A 25,671-nucleotide genomic window follows, 5' to 3' on the forward strand; every position below is an offset into this window, starting at 1 on the left:
TTTTAGCAAAGGAAGGAGTTTAATAGAGAAAGCATTAAGGGACAAGACAGGCAATCACAGGAAAATTTTATACCCCAAACAGTTACATACTGTTTTACCTTAAGTTCATAGATAAATTTTTTTTAATCTGCCATAGGCTTTGGAGCCTTTAATTGTGAATAAAAGTTGAAATTGATTTGCAAAGACTGAATATAGTGCAAGACAAGGGATTTCAGGGACTTATTTAAACTAACAAACCATTCTTATGAATGAATAAGATTCACTTGACAGTTTACAAATGATAATCATTCTTCCTTTCCCGATAGGATTTTCAGACTCTGAGGAGCTATTGGAACTAATCTACATCATGGAAATGGAAACCACTGAACCTGAGCCAGCCTGTGTAGTCCAGCCTCCCTCTCCTCCTGATGACTTTCCATGTGAGATGAAGCTCTCTGGGAAGATCACTCCTCTGAAGACTTGTTTTAAGAAAAAGCAGGACCAGAAGAGATTGGGAACTGGAACCCTGAGGTCTTTGAGGCCTATATTAAACACTTTGCTAGAATCTGGCTCACTTGATGAGGTTTTTAGAGCTAGAGACCAGAGTACAGATGAAAGCAGCTTACATGAACCTATGGTGAAAAAACCTCTGGAAATCCCTCCTTCATGCCCACCGGCAGAAAACAGTGTGTCTGTCCTGATTCCTGATGAGGCAAATAGCGAGAGCCAATTATCAGAAGCCCATCCTTCCACTGAAACTCCAGAACAAGTGGTTCCAATCCAGGATCCTAGCTTCCCATCTGAAACCATAAGTGGAGCAGTGGCAGAGGCGGATTCTACAGCTGGGCCCTTCCAGGCTGAGGTTTTGCATTCAGTTTCAGGGGATGTTCCAGCTCCTACTAGTCCTGACTGCGTTGAAAAAGCTGGAGATTGTGTTCCAGGAGTTTTTGAAGAAAACACTTTTACAATTCAGTACATTTTGAACACCAGTAATAAGTTGAACACTGAGCTTTTCCGGGACAAAAGTGAGGAGGCTTCTCTTGACCTGGTGTTTGAGCTGGTAAACCAGCTGCAGTACCACACTCACCAAGAGAACGAAATAGAAATTTGCATGGACTTCCTGCAAGGCACTTGTATTTATGGCAGGGATTGCTTGAAGCATCACACGATACTCCCATATCATTGGCAGATCAAGAAGACAACTACTCAGAAGTGGCAGAGTGTATCCAATGATTCCCAAGAGCACTTGGAAAGATTTTACTGTAACCCAGAAAACGATAGAATGAGAATGATGTATAGGTATGTATTTTAATAATACAATTGTTAAGTGGTCTAGAGAAGATAGACTAAAAGCTTAATATAGTAGTTTCTTTTATTACTAATGTGGCATTCTGTTTTTCCTCTCATTTTGGTTATTATGCTATACTGATTTTTCATGGTATTTGAATGGGGGCTATTTACCTAACCAAACAGTGAAGACTTTATTATTTGAATAGCTTAGATGACATTCTGTCCCACAGGCATATGACTAAGAAGTTGCATATACATTTCAGTGTTGTGAATCAAATACTCATTGACTCAAATAGGATAACTTGATTTCCAAAGGAAATTCAAGGTTAATCTTATAACCTGATTTAGTTTTAAAATCTTGTATGTTGTTTATTTTTTGTGCTGGAGATAAGAGGCTCACGGACTTTTCTGGCTGGCTTCTAACCTTGATCCCCAGATCTCAGCCTCCTGAGAAGTTATATTATAAGCATGAGCTAGCTGGCTTATCACCTAGTTGTACTGGTCCTGGGACTTGAATTTGGGGCCTGGGCATTGTACCAGAATTTTTGTGCTCAAAGCTAATGCTCCACTTCTTTCTTTTGGGTGGTTTATTGGAGCTAAGACATAGACATCCCTGCCCTGGGCTGGCTTTGAACTATGATCTTTCTGATCACAGCCTCCTGAGTAGCTAGGATTATAGGTATGAGCCACCAGCGCCTGACATTCTTTTTTTTTTTTTTTTTTTAATTTTTTGGTGCACTGATACAAGGACTTGGCTTTATTGCTTACAGCTGATGGGATGTCACTTGGGCCACACCTCAAGTCCAACCTTTTCTTGCTGGTTAATTGGAAATAAGAGTCATAGGAGCCAGGTGTAAGTGACTCAGACCTGTAATCTTAGCTATTCCGGAGGCTGAGATCTTGAGAATTGTAGTTCAAAGCTAGCCTGGGAATGGGAAGTCCTTGACTTATCTCCAATGAACCACCAAAATCCCAGAAGTGAAGCTGTGGTACAAATAGTTGAACAGTAGCCTTGAGCAAAATGAAAAGCTCAGGGACAGGACCCATGCCCTGAGTTCAAAGAGTCACAAGGTTTGACTGACTTCAAACCTTGATTTTTCAGGCCAAGTGCTGGTTGTTCATGCCTGTAATCCTAGCTACTCAAGTTGCTGCGATCTGAGGATCACGGTTCAAAACCAGAGGGGGTCAGGAAACTCTATGAGGCTCATCTCCAATTAGCCATTCAAAAACCAGAAGAGGAACTGCGGCTCCATTGGCTGTACGCTAGCCTTGAGCAAAAACAAAAAGCTGAGGGGTAGCACCTAAGCCCTGAGTTCAAGCCCCACAACCCTCCAACAAGTAAAACAAACTCCTCCATTTTTCAGATCAACCTCCTGAGTAGCTAGGATTATAGACAATAAACCACCAGAGTGCAGCTTTTGCCTTTTTTTTTTTTTTAAACCATCTGGCCTTGCCTCAATAGTTCCTCCTGCAGCTCAGCTTCTTGAGTAGTGGTTAATTGGAGATAAGAGTCTCCTGGATGTCCTGGGCTGGCTTCAAACCTTGATCTGCAGATCTTAGCCTCCCGAGTAGCTAGGATTATAGGCTTTTTTTTTCTTTTTTTCTTTTTATAAGGTAGTCTAAAATCTGTTGTCTATGAGCTAGCAATTCTAAGTGCTATTTTAGGTAATTGTCTTCACTGTAAAGTCATTAATCCTTCCAGCTCCAGATTGCAGGAATCCATAGAACAATGGCCTCCCACTTCATTCCCCACCCCCTTTTTTTTTAGCTGGTCCTAGGGCTTGAACTCAGGCCTTGGGTGCTATCCATGTGTGTTGGAACTTAAGACTAGTGCTCTATCACTTGAGCCACATCTCCAGCTCTTTTTTGGTAGTTGACTGGAGATGAGTCTCAGAGACTTTACTGCCCTGGCTGGCTTCTGACTGTGATCCTCCAATCTCAGTCTTCTGAGTGAAGTACAAGCTTGAGCCATCAGCATTTGGCTCCACTTCACTTTTATGAACTCAGTTTTCAGGCCACTGAGTACTTGAGCATCTTGGTACATTAAGTTTCTGTTTGAACTATCAGGAAGGAACTAGCATATTTTTAACACATTGTGTTCTGTTACTGTGAGCAAGGCAAGACAGTCATTTTGAGCCCAGAAGATCCAGAAATTCCTAGCAAGATATTAGGTATTTATCCTTTGATAAGACTGCTTTAATAAAGAGTATGTTGCTACGGGCTCAGAAGTATACACTGTTAGATCAGTTACTAAAGAGTTGTAGTAAGTGCTTGATTTTCAAATCAATTTTACTGAGATGTAGTATTTGTCAGATCAGTAGAGGAAGAATCAGTTACTACTCCTCTAACTCCTATAATATTGCTACTACTACATGAGGCGCCAGTGACTCAGGCCTAGCTACAGGAAGCTGAAATCTGAGGATCATCTGAAGCCAGCCTGCTCAAGAAAGTTGTTGAGACTTATCTCTAATTAACCAGCAAAACCCAGAAGTGGAAGTATGGCTATAGTTACTCCTACATTACAAATGGTCCTGCTCTGATAGAATAGCCCCCCAAAAGTATGTATATACTGTTAACCATTAACTAGTAAAGCAAAATTCTCTGGACTACAGGAAGAAATGTAAGATTGTAAATAGCCAGCTGTCAAAAATTAGGCTTTTGGGAAGTTGACCTGTGGTCATTGCAACCTGGCTTTCCTTGTATTCCAAAGCGATGTTGTGTTTCCTGGCAACAAGATGCAGATAACGGCATGTTGAGCCTTGCTGAGAGATTCACAAACAAGCTGGAGCAGCCCAGGTTCACATGGTTACCACATTATTTGGCTAAAGTTATTAATCTCTGTGGTCAGGCCTGTAAAGCTGGTCTATCTGTGCAGATTGCACATAACCAGGAAGTGTGTGTTCAGCTGTTTATATGTCCAAGTTAGACTTAGTAATTTTTGGATTCAGGAATAGTGAATAATGAATAGCATTTGTTCTAATTGTTTAGAGTAGTTTATGATTTGGCAAACCATTATTACATACTATGTCACATTACCTTCCTTGTGTGGAACTTGGGGAAAGTTATACAGTACTTCTGGGTCTCCAACAGACTGAAGTAAAATTATTTTGCTTTCTAAGCATGAGGCTTTAAATTCTAAGTTAATCTCAATTAAATGTGTTCATTATGTTAGGGATGAAATTGGAGAGAAAATTGAGCTAGGTAAGTTTAATTCTCTTCAGCTCTTTAGTCAAAGATGCTTAGATACTAAAAACTTACTTTTAAAGATTTCAGTAAGTTATTTTGTTTTTATAATGAAATAATAGTGCTCATCTTTACTTTCTTACTGTTTATATTCATTTGTAGATGTTTATTGCCAACACCAACTAGAAACTAGTGTGTAGGAACATCTCAGATGGATGTTGAAGCTTTTGTACATTTCTAAATTTAAAATGTGCACTTGAGGAAACAGCAGTGAATGCTGTAATCTTGATAAAGAAAACAATCTCTAATAGTGGGCACTCATCAGTAGATGGTGAAATTGGATGGCAGAACTAAACAGTTTTAAGAGAGTCTCACTAATTAGGATAATAATTGGGATCATTGAAATTGTGGAGGCCACTTAAAACTCTACTTAGCGCTAAAGATCACCATTGTTTTTACATTTCATTTATTATAAACTGTGCCAGGATAGTCTTCTAGTTATTGTCACCTATCAAGAAGGAAGGGACACACTACAAACTAGTTTTATTTGGGAGGGTACTTGCAATGCAGCCAGCAACTTCTGATTCTGAATTTGTTGAATGAGAGAGTGATAAAGAAGAAAACTAAAAACTGAATCCATGGCTAATTTTTCTCAGAGGACAGTTCTTTTGGAACTGATTTGTGCAGAAGACTGAAGCCTAGAATGCTGTGCTAGTTGTAGTTGGATAGTTTTGATTGACAGTGGCTTTCGTTATCTTTTTCTTTTTCTAATGTTATTGAGAGACAATGCCATCAGTGACTTCACATAAATTGTGTAAGAAATGCATATTAATTAATTAATAGTAGAAGTATGAATTGATGTGGTTTCTAGGACTTGCAAAGTGAATTACCTAAACTAGACCAGGCTCCTGACTGAAATCTACTAGATAGTTAAATTAGCCAAGTTGGCTTTGGCCTACACAGCTGTGATGTGTGATCTAACTCATTATGTGTTATTGATAACACTGGAGAGAAAGCAGCTGAAACTTACTGTGCCTTCTGACTTTTTGGTAGTTCTTGAATATACACAGCTGTATGAGTTTGAATTTATTTAAAAAAATCTATTTAAAAAAGAGAGCTCCATAAGCAAGAACTGTATTTGAAGTGACTTTGAAAATGTGTGCCTTGTGCTTTAGGATAAAGCAGGCCAATGAATTATGCTGCTATTTACATATGAAATAAAACTAATTGGCTTCTATCTATACTAATCTAGAGAAGTTACTGGGTCTGTGTAGCGCTATCATGGAAATCAATAGCAATCATTCATGTTCTTTCTGGCTTTTCATCAATAAGCAGATTAAACTTTCTGAAGCAGCTGTCACCTGGCTTCAGGTTGGGGTCAGTCCTTTACTGATGTGTTTATGTAAAAAAAATGAACATTGGAGAAAGCAAAGGTTTTATAACTTTTAGATAGTTGGAAGAAATAACTTATAAGGTTATCTGGCAATTCATAAGAGTAATTGCATGGCACATTATTACTGAGTCAAATCCAAACTTCCAATTTTGATTGTACCCAACAGGGAAAAAAAAGGAATAGCAGTAATTCCTTTGGGCACTAAAAAAACAAAAAACAACTAAGTTTGCATATAGTGAGCATATAAAAGAATACTACTTTTGACTCATTAGCTCTCTTGTGCCCCAGTGACTCTCTTTCCTGTTCAACTAGGATTTCTAGATTTTTTAAAATAACATTATACCTTAAGGAATGATAAATTCCTAAAGTCCTGTTTTTCATCTTGACCAGTGAGCTACATTTTTTTTTTCCAGGTTTGGAAACTACTTTTTGTGCTGGTCCTAGATATTGAACTCATGGTCTGGGTGCTGTTCCTAAGCTTTTGCTCTCAAGGATAGCACGCTACCACCTGAGCCACAGTTGTACTTCTGGCTTTTTGATATCCAGGCTGGCTTTGAACCAAAATCCTCAAATCTCAGCCTTCTGAGTACTTAGGATATAAGATATGAATTACTTCCACCTGGCAGGGGCTATTTCTAAAGAATGAATCATTTTGTTCACATACAAACCTTGACTAGTCAAGAAAGGGTACTAAAACCAGTCATTTGAGATTGAAATTTTCTATAACTTATTTATTTCTTACAACCAATTGTAGTTCTTTGTCTCATGGTGGTGATTTTGGATTGCATTTAAATTAAGACTTCAGATCCTCTTCACTTGGCCAGGGATGGGGAACCTGTGGCCCATGTGATGTGTAAAGTGCACAGAATCATGTGGTACATGATGGGATGGACCAACATGTTTCATCAGCTGCTCTTGGCCATCTGCTTGTATTTGTATGACCCACAAATTATGTAATAAATATCCTAAGGGCCTTTGGCAGGTAAAAGGTTCCTCATTCATGATAGATCAATAACTTAATATTATCAGTCTTCGTGAGTTGGGGAAGGAAAACTTAAGTACATATGTATGTCACTTTTACAAAAGAATAAAATATATTTTGAGTTGCATGATGATTCTGGCTTGTTCAAATTAGATACTAGTAAATTTGAAAGAAACTCACTTTGTAAAAATTGTAGTGTTTCTCCTTTTTAATTAATCTGAGAATTTTAAGCTAAAGTTAATAATTTTGCATCTGTAAAAGACAACAGAAGGCTGAAGGCTGAGCCACTTTCTGTTTCATTCTGGGTTTGGAATTATAGATGAGAGCCTAAGGGCTTGGGTTGGACTGTACTTTGCAGCACTATAAACTATTGTACAAAGGATAAAGTACATCTAAAACTCACCATTTCTGGGAGGAAAAAAAGGCAATGCATTTTAATAAGGAATTTCTTAAATCCTTAGTATTTCTTGTTTATTTGCTTTTGTTATTATCATTATTATTACTTTTTTTTTTTGCTGGTCTTGAACTCAGGACCAGGTCTCTATTCTTTTTTCTTTTTTTCTTTTTGTTGGTCATGAGGCCTGAGCTCTGGGCCTGGGCGCTGTCCCTCAGCTCTTCAGCTCTAGGCTGGCTCTCTACCACTTGAGCCACAATGCCACTTCCCGCTTTTTCTGCTTATGTGGTGCTCAGGGATTAAACCCAGCCCCTTGGGTTCTTTCAATCAAGGCTAGAGCTCTACCACTTCGAACCATAGCTCTACTTCCAATTTTCTAGTGGTTAATTGGAGATGAGTCTCTCAAACTTTCTTGTGTGGGTTGGCTTTGAACCACGATCCTCATCTCCTCCTGAGTAGCTAGGATTATGGCATGAGCCACCAGCACCTGGCATAGATGCTTATTTTCATATTTAGATTATGATAATCATAGCTTTCTAGGGACCAGGAATGATATGATATATGGACTTACTCATATCTAAAAATTTCTTCTGAGTTAAACTTAACCCAGCCCAACTTCTGAAATATTAACTTAAAAAGCTGCAATTTAGGGAAGGTGGCTCAGTGGTAGAGCACTTGCCTTGCATGTGTGAGGCCCTGGGTTTGATTCCTCAGCACCACATAAGCAGAAAAAGTGGGAAATGGCGCTGTGGCTCAGGTGGTAGAGTGCCAGCCTTGAGCTGAAGAGCTGAGGGACAGCGCCCAGGCCCAGAGTTCAGGCTCCACAACAGACAAAAAAACAAAGCTGCAATTTTATAATAAAAATTCCTTGTTAATAGGAGAATTTGAGATAACATGACAAGCTCTGAAATACATTTTGGCAAGTTTTGAAAATAAGGATATAATATAAAATCATTATCCAGGTTGGTATTTTGCAAACACATTAATCAGTGTGTGTAAAAGCTAGCATTACAGACATATATCCAACCAGTTCTGTAGTCAGGAACTCAGATTTTAGAACAAATTTGTGTTAAGTGCGAAACTTCCAGTTTCCTTTGCTGATCCATCCAGTTAGTATTGCTAAGACCAGCAGAGAGTTAACTAAACGTCATTGTTGGCTGTTTCCACAGAACAGACTGTCTCTTGCATCTTTCCTTGCCCAGGCTGTTTAATTACTGGGAGCACCCAGTTGACCAGCAGAGAGCAAGAGCCCACGGTCATCTTCAAAGGATAAGTTCTTAAGAGCGAGAATGCTACAGTGACACTGTTCCCCTTCTCACACTGCAGAAACTAGTGACTTTCCAATTGTGTAAGGAGTGTTTGAGAAAGTTCCGTAAGTTTGTATTCTTTGTGGAAGTGCAGTTTTAGTAGGGTTGTTTCTAAGCATCAGGAAGGGGTTGTTCATGCTGGTTGAAATGGCATTTCTGAGAATGATTAGGAAATAAGCTTAGCTTAAACTGATGAATTCTCTGCTAGCTTTTGGTTTTCTTTTGTGTTAAGATTCCTGTGCTATGTCTTAGAGTTCATTGCTATAAGTTCTTACCAGCACTGAGTAGTCAGTGAAGAATGGCAGGGGTGGGAGCAGTGTGAACTTTGTTTGGAGTAGTCCACGTGCTCCCAGTCTCGCTGCACCCTGTGACCTTCACAGTTCCCGCAGCCGATCAGGGCACAGAAAGACTACCCTAAATAATTTCCTGCTGTGGTTGGCCTTGGCTTTCTGACTGTCACCTGGCTTAGTGCTTTCATTTCCAGGCATTGAGAAAATAAAAATAAGCAGTGAAGAAATACTGGGTTTGCCTTTCCATTGTGGTTTTAATTAAAAGAAAGGCATCCTTGAATCCCAGTAGAGTATGTGAAACAGAAGTAACTTTGCATTCTGACATTTGGATTATCCAGATAATGTCAAGCATCAGAGGTATTGTGTAAGGTTGTTGCTAAAACTTTTTTTAGGCTGGTCTAAAAAATTGTCTCTGCCAGAGAGTATTCGTTGTGTCCGTCTCTCCAAGAAAAATAAATGTCCTAATACGTTTTATAGAAATTCCCCCACTCTAAAAATTTTAAAGGCTATCAGACATGCATTCTCTATATTAATTTGTACTTTTCAAATCTATTGTTTGTGAAAACCTGTTCATTTACTAGGTTCTCAGCGAGATTCTATTATGACATAATAGTATGTGAGCTAGGTGCTAGTACATAGTAAGTAAACTACCAAGTTCATTTATCAATTTAAATTTATCTAAAATAATGGGGAGAGGGGGCTGGGAAGGTAGCTCAGTGGTAGAGCGCTTGCCTTGCATGTATGAGGCCCTGGGTTCGATTCCCTAGCACCACATAAACAAAACGAAAAAAGCCGGAAGTGGCGCTGTGGCTCAAGTGGTAGAGCGCTGTCCTTGAGCTGAAGAGCTGAGGGATAGCACCCAGGCCCAGAGTTTAGGCCCCACGACTGGACCCAAAAAAAAAGAACCTAAAGTAATGGGGAGAATGATGAGGCTAAATTAAAAATTCTGAATAAAAACCTTTTCAAAGAGTCATTTGTAATTTAAATGTCAAACCAGAAATTGAGCTAATGCATTATATTTTCTAGAGATTATTAGAGGATATATTATTAGAGGATATGAATAATTATAATTAGTATTTCATTTGTGTATAAATGAGTTCTGAGTTATCAAATTAGTTTAAAACAATTTACTTTTAAGCAGCTTTATTTATATGTAACATCTTGCATATATTATTAATAATGTATTTATATAGAATCAAGTTTATCCCTTCATAAGTACTGTCAAATTCAGGAAGTTGAATGTAGTTATGACTTGACTATATGGCAGACTTTTTTGCTTTAATTATCTACGTTGAGGTAGATAGAAACTACCATTTTAAAAGTATTTCACTTCAGAAAGGGTATATTTTTTAATTTTAATAAAAATGCATTAACTACATAAAGCAGAATTAGACCTGAGATAGTTTTGAAGCACAGTTTCTAAAATCTAGGTTGCTGTTCTTGTGGAAATTAAGTTTCACTTCCTCATTAGGCCATGGTTGAAAATTATGTGTCACTCACAGCTACCTTCCACTATTCTTAGAACATGTGACTGAACTTGGCTGTATGATACAACTGGCAATCTCGGGGTACAGAATTTAACCGCAAGCCTCTGTAAATAGTAGTGAGATACTACAACTGCAGTTTTTGTTTCTGGAGAGTTTCAAGTTAATCGCCATCTTTATTTGGAAATGGATGTGTATGGTGTGTGTGTGTGTGTATATGGTGTGTGTGTGTGTGTGTGTGTGTGTGTGTGTGTGTGTGTGTGTGTGTTGGCTTGCTTGCATTAGTCTATAAGATTAGTTTGTTTTGGTGCCAGTTTTTGAACTCAGGGCTGGGCTTTGTCCCTGAGCTTTTTAAGTTCAAAGCTAGCATTGCACCACTTGAGCCTACAGCTCAACCTCTAGCTTTTTGGGGTAGTTTACCGGAGCTGAGTCTCATAGTCAGGTGTTAGTAGCTCACGCCTGTAATTCTCGGTACTCAGGAGGCTGAGATCTGAGGGACATAGCTCGAAGCCAGCTCAGACAGGAAAGTCCATGAGACTCTTATCTCCAGTAAACTACTCAGAAAAAGCTGGAAGTGGCACTGGAGCTCAAGTGGTAGTATGCTAGCCTTGAGCAAAAGAAGCTCAGGGATAGTACCTAGGGCCCTGAGTTCAAGCCTTAGAACTGGCAAAAAAAAAAAAAAATTATAATAAACTTCTAGCTTGAGATCCAGCTGCCTCAGCCTCCTGAGTGCTGGAGCTACCATATCTGGTGAGGTGGGTAAATTCAGCCCAACTTATAATTGAGTGTATTTGTAGTTCTTCTACATCTTGTAGTTGAGTCAACTTGTACTTCTTCACTAACTTGTAACTGAAGTCTATGCATAATAATCAGAACTTCCAGTTTGGGTTGGGGAGTATGTGGCTATAAGTTACTCCCAAATACAAAGGGAAGAAAACCCAGTTGTTAACAAATCTCAGTGTTGCAGAAATTGAAAGTAGAATTTTAACTTCTGCTGAATGTGAAAGGTGCATGCGAGCATTTTAAATATGTTTTATTGCCTCTCTTGACAGCTCTGTGCTCTTTGAGACAGTGTTGGCAAAAATCTTTATTAGTAACAGAATAATTGATAGTTACTATACTTCTATATAGAGATATTATAGCCAGATGCTGGTGGCTCATGCCTATAATCCTAGCTACTCTGGAGGTTGAGATCTGAGGAACACAGTTCAAAGCCAGCCAGGGCAGGGAAAGTCCCTGAGACTTTCTATCTCCAGTTCACCACCAGAAACCTGGAAGTGATGCTGTGTCACAAAGTGGTAAAGTGCTAGCCTTGAACAAAAGAGTTTAGGGAATGTGCCAAGCCTTGAATTCAAGCTCCAGGACCAACAACAACAAAAAAAGACACTGCTTTCACAAAATGGGTTAGTACTGTATAGTCCATCTCTTTGCTTCCAATCAACTTATAAGATGTTTGAAGGGTATGTAAGCTATCAGATGCACCAGCATTTCTAACGGAGCGCTGGAAACATCAAAGCCAGGTATCAAAAGCCCATAAAAATTTCTTTGGCAGCAACTATCATACTCCCATCTGTCAAACTGTCTCATGCTAGTAGCAGAAGAGCCAAATTTTTCTCCACTTTTAATCTTTATCCTTATGACCCTCCATTTGGTGAAGTATTTTCACCTTCCTTGATAGTAATATAAGAGGTCCTGACAATCTTGACTAGTTGGTCTAGCTGATTAGGTGGATGTTAATAGCTCAGGTCACAGGTGTATCCTTGTAGAAACAAGTTAACTCCTTACAGGCAGGAAGCCAAGGTTCCGAAGTCTAACTGGCTGAAACAGAACAAGGTACTCACTGTTCAGAAAAGTTTATACCTAATTGACCTTTGCTGAAGTCTTGAGTTGGAAATTTTGTGTATATTTTCTTCTGGTTCAACCCTGGTTTGCCTGTTTTTTTTTTTTTTGTTGGTCGTGGGGCTTGAACTCTGGGCCTGGGCACTTTCCCTACACTCTTCAGCTCAAGGTGAGCACTCTACCGCTTGAGCCACAGTACCACTTCCGGTTTTCTAGTGGTTTATTGGAGATAAAAGTCTCACGGAGTTTCCTCCCCAGGCTGGCTTTGAACCGAGATCCTTAGATCTCAGTCTCCTGAATAGCTAGGATTACAGGTGTGGGCCACTGGCGCCTGGCCCTGTTTTGCCTTTTGTAATTGCTATAATTGGGATTTTCCAGTCATCCAGCTCAGAATCATCCTGACAATGTGGGTTTTTTTGTTTTGTTTTGTTTTGGTGGGTCGTGGGGCTTGAACTCTGGCCTGGGGCCCTGTTCCTCAGTTCTTCAGCTCAAGGCTAGCGCTCTCCCTCTTGAGCCACAACGCCACTGTCAGTTGTCTGAGTGGCTTATTGGAGATAAGAATCTCACGGTCTTTCCTGCCTGGGCTGGCTTTGAACCCTGATCCTCAGATCTCAGCCTCCGGAGTAGCTAGGATTACAGGCATGAGCCAACAGTGCCCGGCCTGGTGTTTTTTTTTTATTGTTGTGTATTTGTTCTTTTGAGACAGTCTTGCTGTATCTTCCAGTCATAGTCCTCCCTACCTGGGAGTGTACATGCCAACAATCCTGGACTCTCCATACTCTCTTCTCCACAAGGACTGGTTCTAACCCTTGAATGTTGCCTCCTCAGTTCTCTTTCTCTGCCTCATGTTTAGTTCTATAATTGCAAACAGCTAAGCATAAAATAATAATATCCTGCAAATGAATGCCAGTCTCTCCCCTTCCCTCTGCTTTCACCATCCCATCCTCCTTGCCAATAATCAGTCTCCCCCATACCACTGCTGTTTGTTTGACCTTGTAAAAGGCAAACCTGAATCTTAATATCCACCAATGATTCTTACTGCCACTGTACCAAGTCTGACCTCTTAACCCAGAATCCAAAGCTCTTTCTTATCTGACCTTAGCCAGCTTCTCCAGTCTACTCTTAGCCCTTATCACCTCCTTTCTGGACACACGCACCTGACCTCCACTTGAGCTGCATGTGCATCTCACACACTGTCCTCATGCCTAGTTAGCTTTTGCACACAGCTGTCACCCTCCAACCACCTGTGTTGGCCTGCTTCCTGTTGTCTGCCTGGGGAGAACCAAACTTGGCTCACATTTCATGCACTGTGGATACACCTTGAGCACCTTTCTGACCCCTCTCCCAGTAGTCCCCTCTGTTTCTGAGTTGTCCCTGGACCTCACACTGCCTCTGGGGTTGTTTGTTCCACTAGGCAGGTGCTCTGGCATCTTTCCCTTTCATCCTCTTTTCTTCAATTTAGCCTAGTACTTAATCAGTGGATCTACTTAAGATAAAGAATGGTGACATTTCCTTCTTTTTTGTTTCAAATGCTTTGTAAATAGAATTGCCTAATGTGATTATACTCTTTACTGAGCTCCAAAGAGCCATAAACCCATGCATAAATCCAAGAACCATTCATATATCTGATCAAGAAATGGTGTATACTTACAGATTCCTGTTTCATTCAATGCCTATTTCTTTGATGGTTTTGATTCTCTTCCCAGCAGTGTTTGATCATTGCTATTTAGTATCTGGAATGTGTGTAGAAGAATCACGTGTGGGGTGTCCTTTCTGACTTAGTGTGGGTGTTGGTGTTCTGTGCAGTGGTAATTTATTATTGTTAGAAAATGTTGGCTTAATTATGTGTGAAGTTATTTGTTGAATGAGAGTTATTGCTATTAAAACAGCTATGAGACCAGCGGTCCTTTTCAGAATTTTAAAATAGTTTTGTGCCTAGATTCTCTTTGTGTGTGTGTATGTGTGTGTGTGTGTGTGTGCGCGCGCGCATGCGAGAGTTTTAAAATTTGAACTCAGCCTAGGCAGCCTTTTTTTTTTTTTCTGTTTATGTGGTACTGAGGAATGGAACCCAGGGCTTTATGCATGCTAGGCAAGCACTGTACCACTAAGCCACCTTCCCAGTCCTCCCTGAGCCTTTATTGCTCAAGGCTAACATGGTACCACTTGAGCCACAGCTCTACTTCCAGCTTTTTGGTGGTTAATCTGAGATAAGAATCTCATGGATTTGGGGTGGGGGGTAGTTGTGGAGGTGGGAGGCCAGGGATGGTAGGGGGAAAACAAAGGAGGAGGCGACAATGCTCTATAGGAAATGTACTTATTACCTTGCCCATGTAAGTGTAACCCCTCTGTACAGCATTTTTACAATAAAAAATGTACAAAAAAAAAAAAGAATCTCATAGACTTTCCTCCCCTGACTTGACTGGTTTTGAACTGCCATCCTCAGATCTCAGCCTCCTGAGTAGCTGCAATTACAGGTATGAGCCATTGGTGCCCGGCTTGCATTCTCTTTTTAAGTTGAGAAACCTAGAGCTTTGGATGAACTGAATGTGTTGCGGTGTTTTACTTCCAGAGACTCTGGTGGCTCAGGAATCTCATGTGGGTCTAGCTGGGGATGTTTCGGATGACTGGACAGTGGGAAACTGGCCAGAAGGAAGCATTCACTTCAGTTGTAGGATACTTCCTATTCAATTGCTACTCCATACTAGTGTTTGAACTCTAGGTCTTTCTGTCTCTAATCTGTCAAACAGGTACTATACCTCTGAAACATACTTCTAGCTCCTTGCTTCCTATACAAGTGTATATCTGGATTCTTATAATATGTAGTGACATGTTTGTTTGGAAAAGTATATAAAAACAGAATTATTAATATTTCTGCAGTGCAAATTTATTTTTCTTTTATAGAAAAACTCTACAACTTGTTAACAATATTCCCCCAACCCCTGATTGATCATAGGATTTATATCTTTGGTAAAACAATTACTGGGCACTGGTGGCTCACATCTGTAATCCTAGCTATTTAGGCTGAGATCTGAGGATCATGGTTCAAAGCCCACCCAGGAAAAGGAAATCTGTGAGACTTTTTATTTCCAATTAACAACCAAAATCAGGAAGTAGAGCTGTGGCTCAAGTGATAGAACTGCTAGCTTTCAGCAAAAAAAAAAAAAAAGCTTAGGCACAGCACCCAGGCTCTGAGTTCAAGCTCCAGAACTGGCTTGTGTATATATACACAAACACACAAACATACTGATTGATTTCACTGCATGATAATTTAGCCAAAGCCTACTCTAACTAAATAGTGGCTGCCCACCCTTTGGCTCTCTGTAGGAATGTTGTTGTGCAGATTGGGTTCTCATTTTCCAGGATTATTGTACCCTGCTTTCACAGTGACAACTCCCTTCCCCCCGCCCCCCCCGTCTTGTTTTAACATTGTTTCTCACATTCAGTTTTCACATATTCTTTTACCCTTTATCTGCTTTTGAACCATTGTACCCTAATCTGAGATCCTAGACTTCCTCAATTCATGACCTGACCCCTCACATTGCCTACCCTGGGACACATTTCTTTGTTTCATGTAACCTGTTGGAAAGGACTCCTCCAACTCTCAACTGCTCCCTTAGTCCAAGAAGTGAAGCACTTGGAAAGTGCTTTTATCTTGTTCTTCTACATAATCCTTTCCTAGTAACAAGTAGTATTCTCTATGTAATATTTTAACTGCTCCTACAATTCCTTTTTTTTTTCTCTCTTTTTCTTGGTCTGTTGTGGGGCTTGAACTCTGGGCCTGGGTGCTGTTCCTCAGCTCTTCAGCTCAAGGAGAGTAGCGCTCTACCACTTAAGCCATAGTGCCACTTCTGGTTTTCTGGTGGTTTATTGGAGATAAGTGTCTCACGGACTTTCCTGTCTGGGCTGGCTTTGAACAGTGATCCTCAGATCTCAGCCCCACCCCCTTAGTAGCTATAGGATTATATAGGCCTGAGCCACTGGCACACAGCCTCCAATTCTTCTTTTACACAAAACTTATCTTGGAGTGATTAAGCCTTTTTGTTTTTTCTGACCTTTATCGGTCCCTGGAAACCAGTAACAAAAATCTGTTCTTTCTAAATCCTCTCATTCCCTGAATGGTGAATGTAGATAGGCAGCTGTACTGCTGCTTTGGTTTTACATTGTTACATCTTCCTCTCTTTTGAAGACACTGGAAAACAGACTACATCTGTTTAATTCATTGCCTAATTCATTCCACAATCTTTTACCACACATAGATGACTCATAACTGCTTTCTGATAATAGGAAACAATAGTTTGATAAAGAAGAGTGATAGATGTTGAACATTTGGCAAGTGTATTGTACACATTTACAGTGATGCAGATTGTGGACAGAAAAAGCTCTTCTTGACTTTGGAATTTAAAGCATTCCCCACTTTTAAAAGAATGAAGGTGGTAAAATTAATCTTTTAAAAAGATAATTTAGTGTTTTTAAAGTTTGTTATTTAGTCTGTCAAGATTAGAAAAGCATATTGAAAATCAGATACAGCTAAAACAGTACTTTAATACATCTATCCAAAGAACAGTTGATTGTACCAAATCAGAATTTGTCATAGAAAATTCATAATGCCCAGAGGCCTGAAATGCACACAGAATGTAGCAAAAAGCTGCATTTGTGTTTTTCTCATGTAAGTCATTATCTGTGAAGTTTCAGTAATATAAGCTTATGCAGAAATTGGTAGAGTCTGTCCAGAATAAATCGTGACACATAAACAGCAAAAATCATTGGCTGTGTATTCATGTTATCATAATGTCTGCCATTCCAAAACTCCTTAAAGGAAATACTGAGGATTTGTTAAATCATAATTAGGAGCCATAGCCGGGCTCCGGTGGCTCACGCCTGTAATCCTAGCTACTCAGGAGGCTGAGATCTGAGGATCGAGGTTCAAAGCCAGCCTGGGCAGGAGAGACCATGAGACTCCTATCTCCAATAAACCACCAGAAAACCGGAAGTGGCACTGTAGCTCAAGTGGTAGAGTGCTTGCCTTGAGCTGAAGAGCTGAGTGACAGCGCCCAGGCCCAGAGTTCAAGCCCCACGACCGACAAAAAAAATAATAATAATTAGGAGCCATTACTAGAGAATAAGCTTAAAAGAGGAAAATATGTTTAGAAACTTGAAATGGTCTTACCAGGGGAAAAGATTTATTTCTTCTTATAATTACAACATCATTTTCTCCTAAAATTAAGTGAAAATTGATATGAAAATTAATTTAGGCATAATTGTTCTGGTTATTAGAATTTCTTTTTAATCTTTTTAGAATTTCCCAGAAACATTTTGCCTTTTAAATATTACTATGAACTGTAAATCATTTTGAGTCTGTGTTCAAATATGATTTCTTTCCTTAATTAAAAAAATTTGTCTTATGAACTTCACAGAATAACAGGTTTCATTATTCCTTTTTTCACTGTATAAATGATACCCTGATCATATTCTAATCCTTCTCTCTATACCTTTCTCTTTAGCAGTATCCCTATTCATGTTTTTCAAAATTTGATTTAAAACTGTATTGCTTTATTCCTGTCTCATGTTTAATTAAAATTGTGTTTATTTTTAAGGCTACCTCCTCGTTAGTACCATTTCTAAGCATTGGGGGTTATTGGAAATCTTTGGACATTTTTAAAGGAGCATGCTGATTTTTTACAAGTTATGTGCTTTTTGGCACATTGTTTGTGTATTTTATGATATAATTAATTTTTTATGTTTTCTTAGAGAAATGCAGTTTCTTGAAATAATGAATGGTTCAAATAATTCAAACATTAGATGACAATCCATTAAAAAGGAAACATTCTATTGCAACCATGCTTTATAAACTTATTGCGTAAAATGTGTATTTCTTATAGTGGGTTGTAAAGGGCTGGCCCAGTAACAGCAGACTGTTAACAAAATGACAAAAATGTTCTCATAATTGACTCACATAATAATGCAGACTATTTTACTCCATGTTTGGCCAGCACTTTTTCCATCACAGGATAAAATGTAATATTGATAGTAGATTAGCAGTACTTGCTTTATCTGGGATATTTTTCTCTCTATTTTTTTTCTGACTTTTTTTTTTTTTTTTGTCAGTTGTGGGGTTTGAACTCTGGGCTTTCCCTTCAGTTCAAGGCTAGTGCTCTACCACTTAAGCCACAGCACCACTTCCTGTTTTCTGGGGGGTATCGGAGATAAGAATCTCAAGGCTTTTCCTGCCCTGGCTTTGAACTGCATCCTCAGATCTCAGCCTCCTGAGTGGCTAGGATTGCAGGCGTGAGCCATCTGCATGGGCTTTCCTGACTTTTTATCAAACAATCTTGTAGGTTCCTACAATGGTCCAGGATGTCTGGTACCTAGGGAAAGTATTGTGTTGGGGGCAGGGCAAGAGGGTTCTTTGTTTCTCTGGTCTCTTTTAATAGCTTCATCCTCAGTGTGACTCCCTGATTGGCTGGTGCTAGGACTTGGTGCCACTGGGGAGAGGAAGGAGAAGAGTCATGTGGACTTTGATGCCTGAGCTGACTTTGAATCCCATTCTCAGATCTCATCTCAGCTTCCTGAATAGCTAGGATTACAGGTGTGAGCTACTAGCACCAGGCTCAGTGATGCCTTTTTAATCTTAAGTTAAAGCAAGTTTTGAAACTTCTACAACAGCCTGTTCTAGATAATTTTTTTTATGTCCAATAGGATATTTATTTAGGTACTTTGTTGAGCAGTTTTTTCTTGGATCTTTTCAGAGGACAAGAGTTTTGGGCGGATTTTAATGCCATGACTGTGTATGAAACAACTGAATTTGACCAACTACGGAGGCTGTCCACACCATCTTCCAGTAATTTCAACTCTATTTACCACACATTTTGGAAGTACTTCTGTAGAGACCACTTTGGGTGGAGAGAATATCCTGAGGTATTTACATGTTCTTTTTTTTTTTTTCCCCATTAAGTACTTGTCTTGTCTTTCCCTGTTCTTTAATTCTCTCTGACAATGACTAGTCAGAACTACAGGTCATAATCAAAGAGCTTAAAGGGATTTACATTGAGTCTTGCTAATACAGGTAAAATCTCTCTTTCTCTCTTCCTCCTCTCTCTTTATTCTCCTTCCTGTGCTCTCTCCTCTTTCTCCTTTCTCTCCTCCCTCTCTCTCTCTCTCCCCCCATCCCTCCCTCTTCCCTCCCTCTCCCTCCCCTCTCTCTGTCTCCCTCTCCCTCCCTCTACCACCCTCTCAGATAGTAGTTTTGAACTCAAGACCTTGTGTTCTTACTCAGCTCTTTAGCTTTCAGATGAAGCTCTGTCACTTGAGTCATACCTTCAGTTCCTCTCCCATTTTTGTTTGAGAACGGATTTCTTCTCATGAATCTGAAATCCAAAATCTGTTATCAGAGAACTAAAATTCTTCCTCCAGAATCTTACACTGTAGATATGAAAACCTAGACCTGGAGCCATATTTGGGATAACTTTTTAAATACAGTTTTATTGCTATTATGAAGGTGTTGTACAGATGGTTGCTATTTTGTAAGTCAGGTAATGAGTGCATTACTTAACATTTTCTTTGAGATAATTTTAATGAGATGAGAACTAGTAGCTTTTGACTCTATCTGCCCTCAGTTTCTGGAGATTGGGTCGTGTGTTATACTTGCCATTTTTAGAAGCCTAATGGAAGCAGTCATTCTTAAGTCCTGGAAGCAGTACTTGGGAAGGTTTATTAGATAAGCTAGGGTTAGACTTGTCATTTATTTAGAATTTGTCATCAGTGATGGTGTGTTTTTCCTTAGAATGACAATTCCAAGTCAGGTTAAACACATTGAAATGGACTTTAGAGATTAATCTCACATTCTGATAATCTACTTTCTTTAATTTGATTAACTTCATTTCTAGCATACAAAAAAGGAAAACTGGCTTTTAGAATTTTTTTAAAAATACAAAATAGCATGACTATTAGCAGTATTTAACTATTATAAATATATCTCTTTCAAGTAATCACTAACATTTTCATTCTAAACAGAAAAAGCTATTTAAAGTGTATTCTCAGTGTACTTGGATATTATCCCTGTGTTTTTCCTCTCAGCGGTATCTCACATTTGGAACTTGGTTTTTTGCATTTTATATTTTATTTTTGGTGTCCCTGGGGCTTGAACTTGGGCCCTGGTGTTTGTTAGGCAGGTGCTCTACTGCTGATCACAGTTCCATCCTCTGCACTTTGTACAGTATTATCTTTAATCCTCATTTTGTACATATCACCCAATGCAGAAGAAATAGCTGTGTTGTCAAAGCTTGTAGAATTCACAAACTTTATAGACCAAGATAATGACAGTTTGCTTTGTGAAGGTTAAAATGTGTTTGTGACTTTACATATCACTATTCTACAATACTGTGAAATTTATGTAATCATTTAATCTCAGTAAAAAATTATTATTTAAAAAATCCTCATTCTGAACATTTCCTTAAGAAATAGGAATCACTCACATATCCTGTGAGACATTGTTATGGTTACAAGTAAGAGTTGTGTAGTGGTTCTTACCAGCCAGTTTCACAAGGTAGTTTGTCTACTTCCTCTGAACCAAAAGTACCTTTCCATTCTGCCTGGGGTTCTACATATACCAAGAATCTGACTTCACTTTATTAACTCCTTTGCTCTGAGCAGTGAGGAAAATTCCTTTTGCCTTTAGTTACATTTTCCTATTTCATAGTGATTTTCCTATTTCATAGTGATTATTAATATGACTTTCTTTTTGTCATTTGTTCCTTCCTATTTTCTGTTCCATAGTCGGTTGTTCGATTGATTGAAGAAGCCAATTCTCGGGGTCTGAAAGAGGTCCGGTTCATGATGTGGAACAATCACTACATCCTCCATAACTCATTCTTCAGGAGAGAAATAAAAAAGAGACCACATTTCCGCTCGTGTTTTATACTGCTTCCATACTTAAAGTAAGTGTCTAGTGGAAAGTGTCATCTTTGCTCTCACTTATTGTAAATGCACTACTGAATGCAAGAGAGGAAAATAGTTTAAATTAAGAGAGCTGTCTTGGTTATTGCTACCAGAATATGAATATCTTTGGGTTTAACTCTTCAGTTAATCGTTTGCTACAGTTAAGCCAATACAAAAAAGTGATCATCCTGTTGATTTTTGAACTGAAAAGTAGAACAGACCTAGTGTTTTTCCACAATTGAAAGTAATGAGATGAGGCACAAAGTTTGCCTTTGCTTCCTTTATGGAAAATGGAGTGTTCCTGTTCTCTTTCACGGATAATACTGCCAGGACATTGCTGCCTGCAAAGCAGTAGTCTGCTTTCTTTCCTTATTAGAACTAGAATCAAAGTAGGAAAAACACTTTTTCAAATAATTTACATTCTTATTTATTAGGTTAGCTATATCTTTTTGTGGTAGTAAGTAAAATCATCTATTTCCTAAGAATAAAAATTTTTAATAAGGGCTGGGAAGGTGGCTCAGTGGTAGAGCGCTTGCCTTGCATGCCTGAGGCCCTGGCTTCGATTCCTCAGCACCACATAAGCAAAAAGAAAAAAGCCGCAAGTGGCGCTGTGGCTCAAGTGGTAGAGCGCTAGCCTTGAGCTGAAGAGTTGAGGGACAGCGCCCAGGCCTAGAGTTCAGGCCCCACGACCGGACCCAAAAAAAAAAAAAAAAGAAGTGTACTCATTGCCTTATTCATGTAATTGTAACCCTCTGGACAGCATCTTTACAATAAAATGATTTTTAAAAACATTTTTAATAAAAAAGTAAGGCTGAAATAGGTCTTCTATTGCAGGTTGAGCACTCTTCCATTTCCCCAAGTTCTTCTCTCTCTTTCCCTCTTCAAAGAACCTCTTCATAGACCCTGAAAGCTGGGGCAGAGTATCATCAACAGGGCCATCTTGGAATGTCAGGGTCTCTAGGCAGATTCTGTAGAGCTTGATTTTGCAGTGAGACGAGGTTTACTTAATTTTACTTAATTTTATCAGTTCGATCATCTATTATAACAATGGTTGGTCTCTTCTACCCATCCTTGCAGCAAAGATATCATTTTTATATTTCTATTTCAAAATCAAACTGTTCTCACCAAATGATTCTCTTAATCTGATTCTGAGATTGCAAGGAGAGTATTAAAAACAACTAATCCCTGAAATGATCATATTCCAAAGAAGTTTAGAAATACACATTGGCCTGGGTTAAGCGTGTGCTTTCTTCAAGTACAAATGTGAGAATCTTATCCTTGTAAGGTTTTGCTCTTTAATTGAAATTAATAAAAATGCCATTCCTGGGATTTCACTAGCACAGCTGGAGTCCGTGTCTGTCTCTGGGAGCCAGGAACACGCTGTCCTCCTGGTGAGGCTGAGCTCATTAGTGAGACCCGCAGCTTGGCATGGCCTACTGAGCCAGGCAGGCAGGGTGTCGCTTCTGTGTTCCCACAAGAACGTTCTGTCAAGTGCTGTGTTGTTGGGGAAAATAGCTTGCTCTGATTCTAAAACAATTCTAGAAAATTAGCACATATTAATTATACAAAGTGATGGGGTTCCATGTGATATTTCCATATAGGCATATGTACTTGATAATATTGCCCCTTCTGTTATTTTCTTAATGTATCCTCTTCTATTTCAGTCATGTTCTCTCTACCCTCTTTCCCTGCCCTCCTTGTAGCTTCTCTCCTCAATCCCCTTTTATTTTCATGTTTGTTTTTAAGATCTAAATTCTGCATATGATAAAAGAAATGTAACATTTGTCTTTCTTCATCTGTCTTATTTCATTTGATAATTTCAGTTCCATCTACTTTCAGAACATAATTCATTCTTTATGGCTGAGTAATATTCCATGGTGAATATGTGCCACATTTATCCATTCCTCAGTTGATGGCCAGCCAATTCTACAACTTGGCTGTTATGAATAATACTGTAATAAACATGATGTGTAGTATCTCTATTGTGTTCTGATTTAACATTCCTTTGGATATTTGCCCCAGAGTGGTAAAGCAGGATCATATGATAGTTCTATTTTGAGTTTGTTTGCTTTTTTGAAGTAAGGATTTGTTTTATTCTAACAGAATAAAGTGGGGAGAAATGAAAAGGGGTAGAGAGAGTTTTCCTATTCCCTATGAAGGAAAAAGAGACTTTTTAGTGCAGTATTATTAGGGTTTGATATTAGACCTTGTGCTTGCTACACTGACACTACACTGCTTGAGCTGTACCTCTGCTCCTCCTTTTTTTGGCAGTTATTTTGGAGGTAGAATCCAATCAACTTTTACTGCTCGGTTTGGCAACAAATGCCTTAATCCTGCAGATTGCAACCTCTTGGGTAACACGGATTAATGTAGGCCACTGGCTTCTGCTGTGTGTGTGTGTGTGTGTGTGTGTGTGTGTGTGTGTGTGTGTGTGTGTGTGTGTGTGTGTGTGTATGCGTGTATGCGTGTATGTGTGTCCATGCGTGTATGTGTGTCCATGCGTGTATGTGTGTCCATGAGTATGTGTGTGAGTATACATGCACTGAATCTAGGACCTAAACTCAAGGCCTAGGTGTGCTGTTCCTTAGCTTTTTCACTCAAGGCTAGTTTTCTGTCACATGCCACTCTTGGCTTGCATACAAACAGTCCTGAATTCAAGTCCCAGTAACGTATTTCAAACCTCCCACTAAAAAAAATGGTGATTTCCATAATGGCTGCCTTAATTTACATTCCCCCTGATGGTGTAAGGACCACTGTCCTCCATTACCACATCCCCTCACCAGCATGTAATTGTTTTCTTCACTAGGTAAAGTGGAAATTTAGTATTTTTAAAAAATGTAAACTTTTGAAATAATAAATAATAATAAATACAGTCCTATATTTTAATATTCTCTTACAAGCGGACAAAAGAAAATGATTTCCTCTTCCCTTTCAGATTTCTTTCTTCTGTGTGTGTGTGTGGTTTTTTTTGTATTAAGCATTGAGCTCCAGGTTCGAGTTTCACTTCTGACCCTTCGGTTTTTGTAAGATAGAATCTCCTGCTACTTTTGCCCAGGTTGGTTTGGATCTCAAATCCTTCTGCCTCTACTTTCTGAATAGCTGGCATTACAGGGTACATCACCATGCCTGGATAAAACTTAGTTTAGTCCCATCTGGAACAGTGATAATCCAATTAAAATAAAAGATCAGCAAGTCAGAATGATTATGCAGCAGCTTCAACCAGAAAAGATCAGAGGAAGGGCAAGTGCCTCTGAGTGGATCAGTAAGTACAGCCATCCGCCTGCCCTCCAGTCTGTAAGGTATTCATGCTGACATAGTGGAGGGAAAGCCTGCTTTCAAACACCAGTTCAGAATCCATGCTCTTAACCAGAGAATTTTCTTTTGTCTTTTACGTTTAAGTGTTACTTTTTTCTTTTTTGGTCCTAAACTAGGACTTGAACTCAGTGTCTGATACTTGTTTTCACTCATTGGCTGGCTCTCTACTACCTGAGCCATGCCTTCAACATCTTAAGTGAGTAACAAGGATTAATGTAACAAATGTAACAAATGCAAAGGATTAAAAAAAAATAGGCATGACTGTTCAAAAAGGAATGTACTCATTGCCTGACCTATGTAACTGTAACCCCTCTGAACATCACCTTTACAATAAAAATGTAAAAAAAAAAAAAAAGGTATGGAAAAAACCACAACTGTCAGCTTGACCTGAGGTCATGGTAGAAACAAGTCAGGTGAAGGGGTTTGGCGTCCATTTCTTCTGAGCTGAAAGGGCGCTGATCTCATGCACTCACTTCCTGGTCATGAGACTGCATCACACGCTGCTTCCATTCCTCCCCCAGCAGGATAGAATGGACTGAAGGAGGTCCTTGCCTGCCTGTAAGCTTTGATCTGCTCCAGTAGAAAAGGCTGGTTCAGCACCCTGAAACTCATATCTTGTCACCGGAATAGTAGGAATGATTCAGCCTTCTTAGAAAATAAAGACATACTTGTAACTTTTGCTGAGGGGTATAGATGAGCAAGTGTGTGTGTGTGTGTGTGTGTGTGTGTGTGTGTGTACACGTGTACATATTTTTAAGCCCATTGAAACTTGAATGTAGAAGTCCTTTGGGCATATTTGTGCATGTGGGTTTTAGTCCAGCAAGGATGCTAGCCATGTGTCTAACATCTCAGAATGTAAAGGTTTATTTATCCATGCTCACTTTCAAGTATGTATGAGTAGATACCAGAAGATTGGAGAAACAGCAACACTCTAAATTTGTCCTTGAACTCATATGCCTGTTCCAGATGGGACTAAACTAAGTTTTATCCGGGCATGTTGATATACCCTGTAATGCTAGCTATTCTAGTCACTAGAGCGCACATTCTCAAAAAGGACTTCTGAGGCGAATTACATTGAGGCACAACCACTTGAGTTAAGGTAGCGGGGATTGGATTGGGCAGTTGTGCCTCCATAGCTTTTTTATTTTTAGTGTAGCACAGTCTTGCTTGCAAATCCTCCTGCCTCAGCCTCCCTGAGTGCTAGGGTTACAGAGATGTATCACTGTACTTGGCTAGCTTTTAGCTTTTTTTTTTTTCTTTCTTTCTTTCTTTTTTTTTTTT

General features: G+C 39.2%; 1 protein-coding gene across 1 annotated transcript in view; it reads left to right on the forward strand.

The window, feature by feature from the left end:
- The first annotated feature begins 302 nt into the window (after positions 1 to 302).
- Tiparp (TCDD-inducible poly(ADP-ribose) polymerase) overlaps positions 303 to 25,671 on the forward strand; it is a 31,099-nt gene continuing 5,730 nt past the window's right edge. The window contains exons 1-3 of the mRNA XM_013016249.1: positions 303 to 1,278; positions 18,888 to 19,056; positions 20,914 to 21,074. Of these exons, the coding sequence (XP_012871703.1) occupies positions 347 to 1,278; positions 18,888 to 19,056; positions 20,914 to 21,074 (1,262 nt within the window). The 5' untranslated portion in view covers positions 303 to 346. The remainder of the gene's footprint in view (positions 1,279 to 18,887; positions 19,057 to 20,913; positions 21,075 to 25,671) is intronic.

This window comes from Dipodomys ordii, unplaced genomic scaffold, assembly GCF_000151885.1.
Source record: "Dipodomys ordii isolate 6190 unplaced genomic scaffold, Dord_2.0 Scaffold30, whole genome shotgun sequence".
Taxonomy (NCBI): domain Eukaryota; kingdom Metazoa; phylum Chordata; class Mammalia; order Rodentia; family Heteromyidae; genus Dipodomys; species Dipodomys ordii.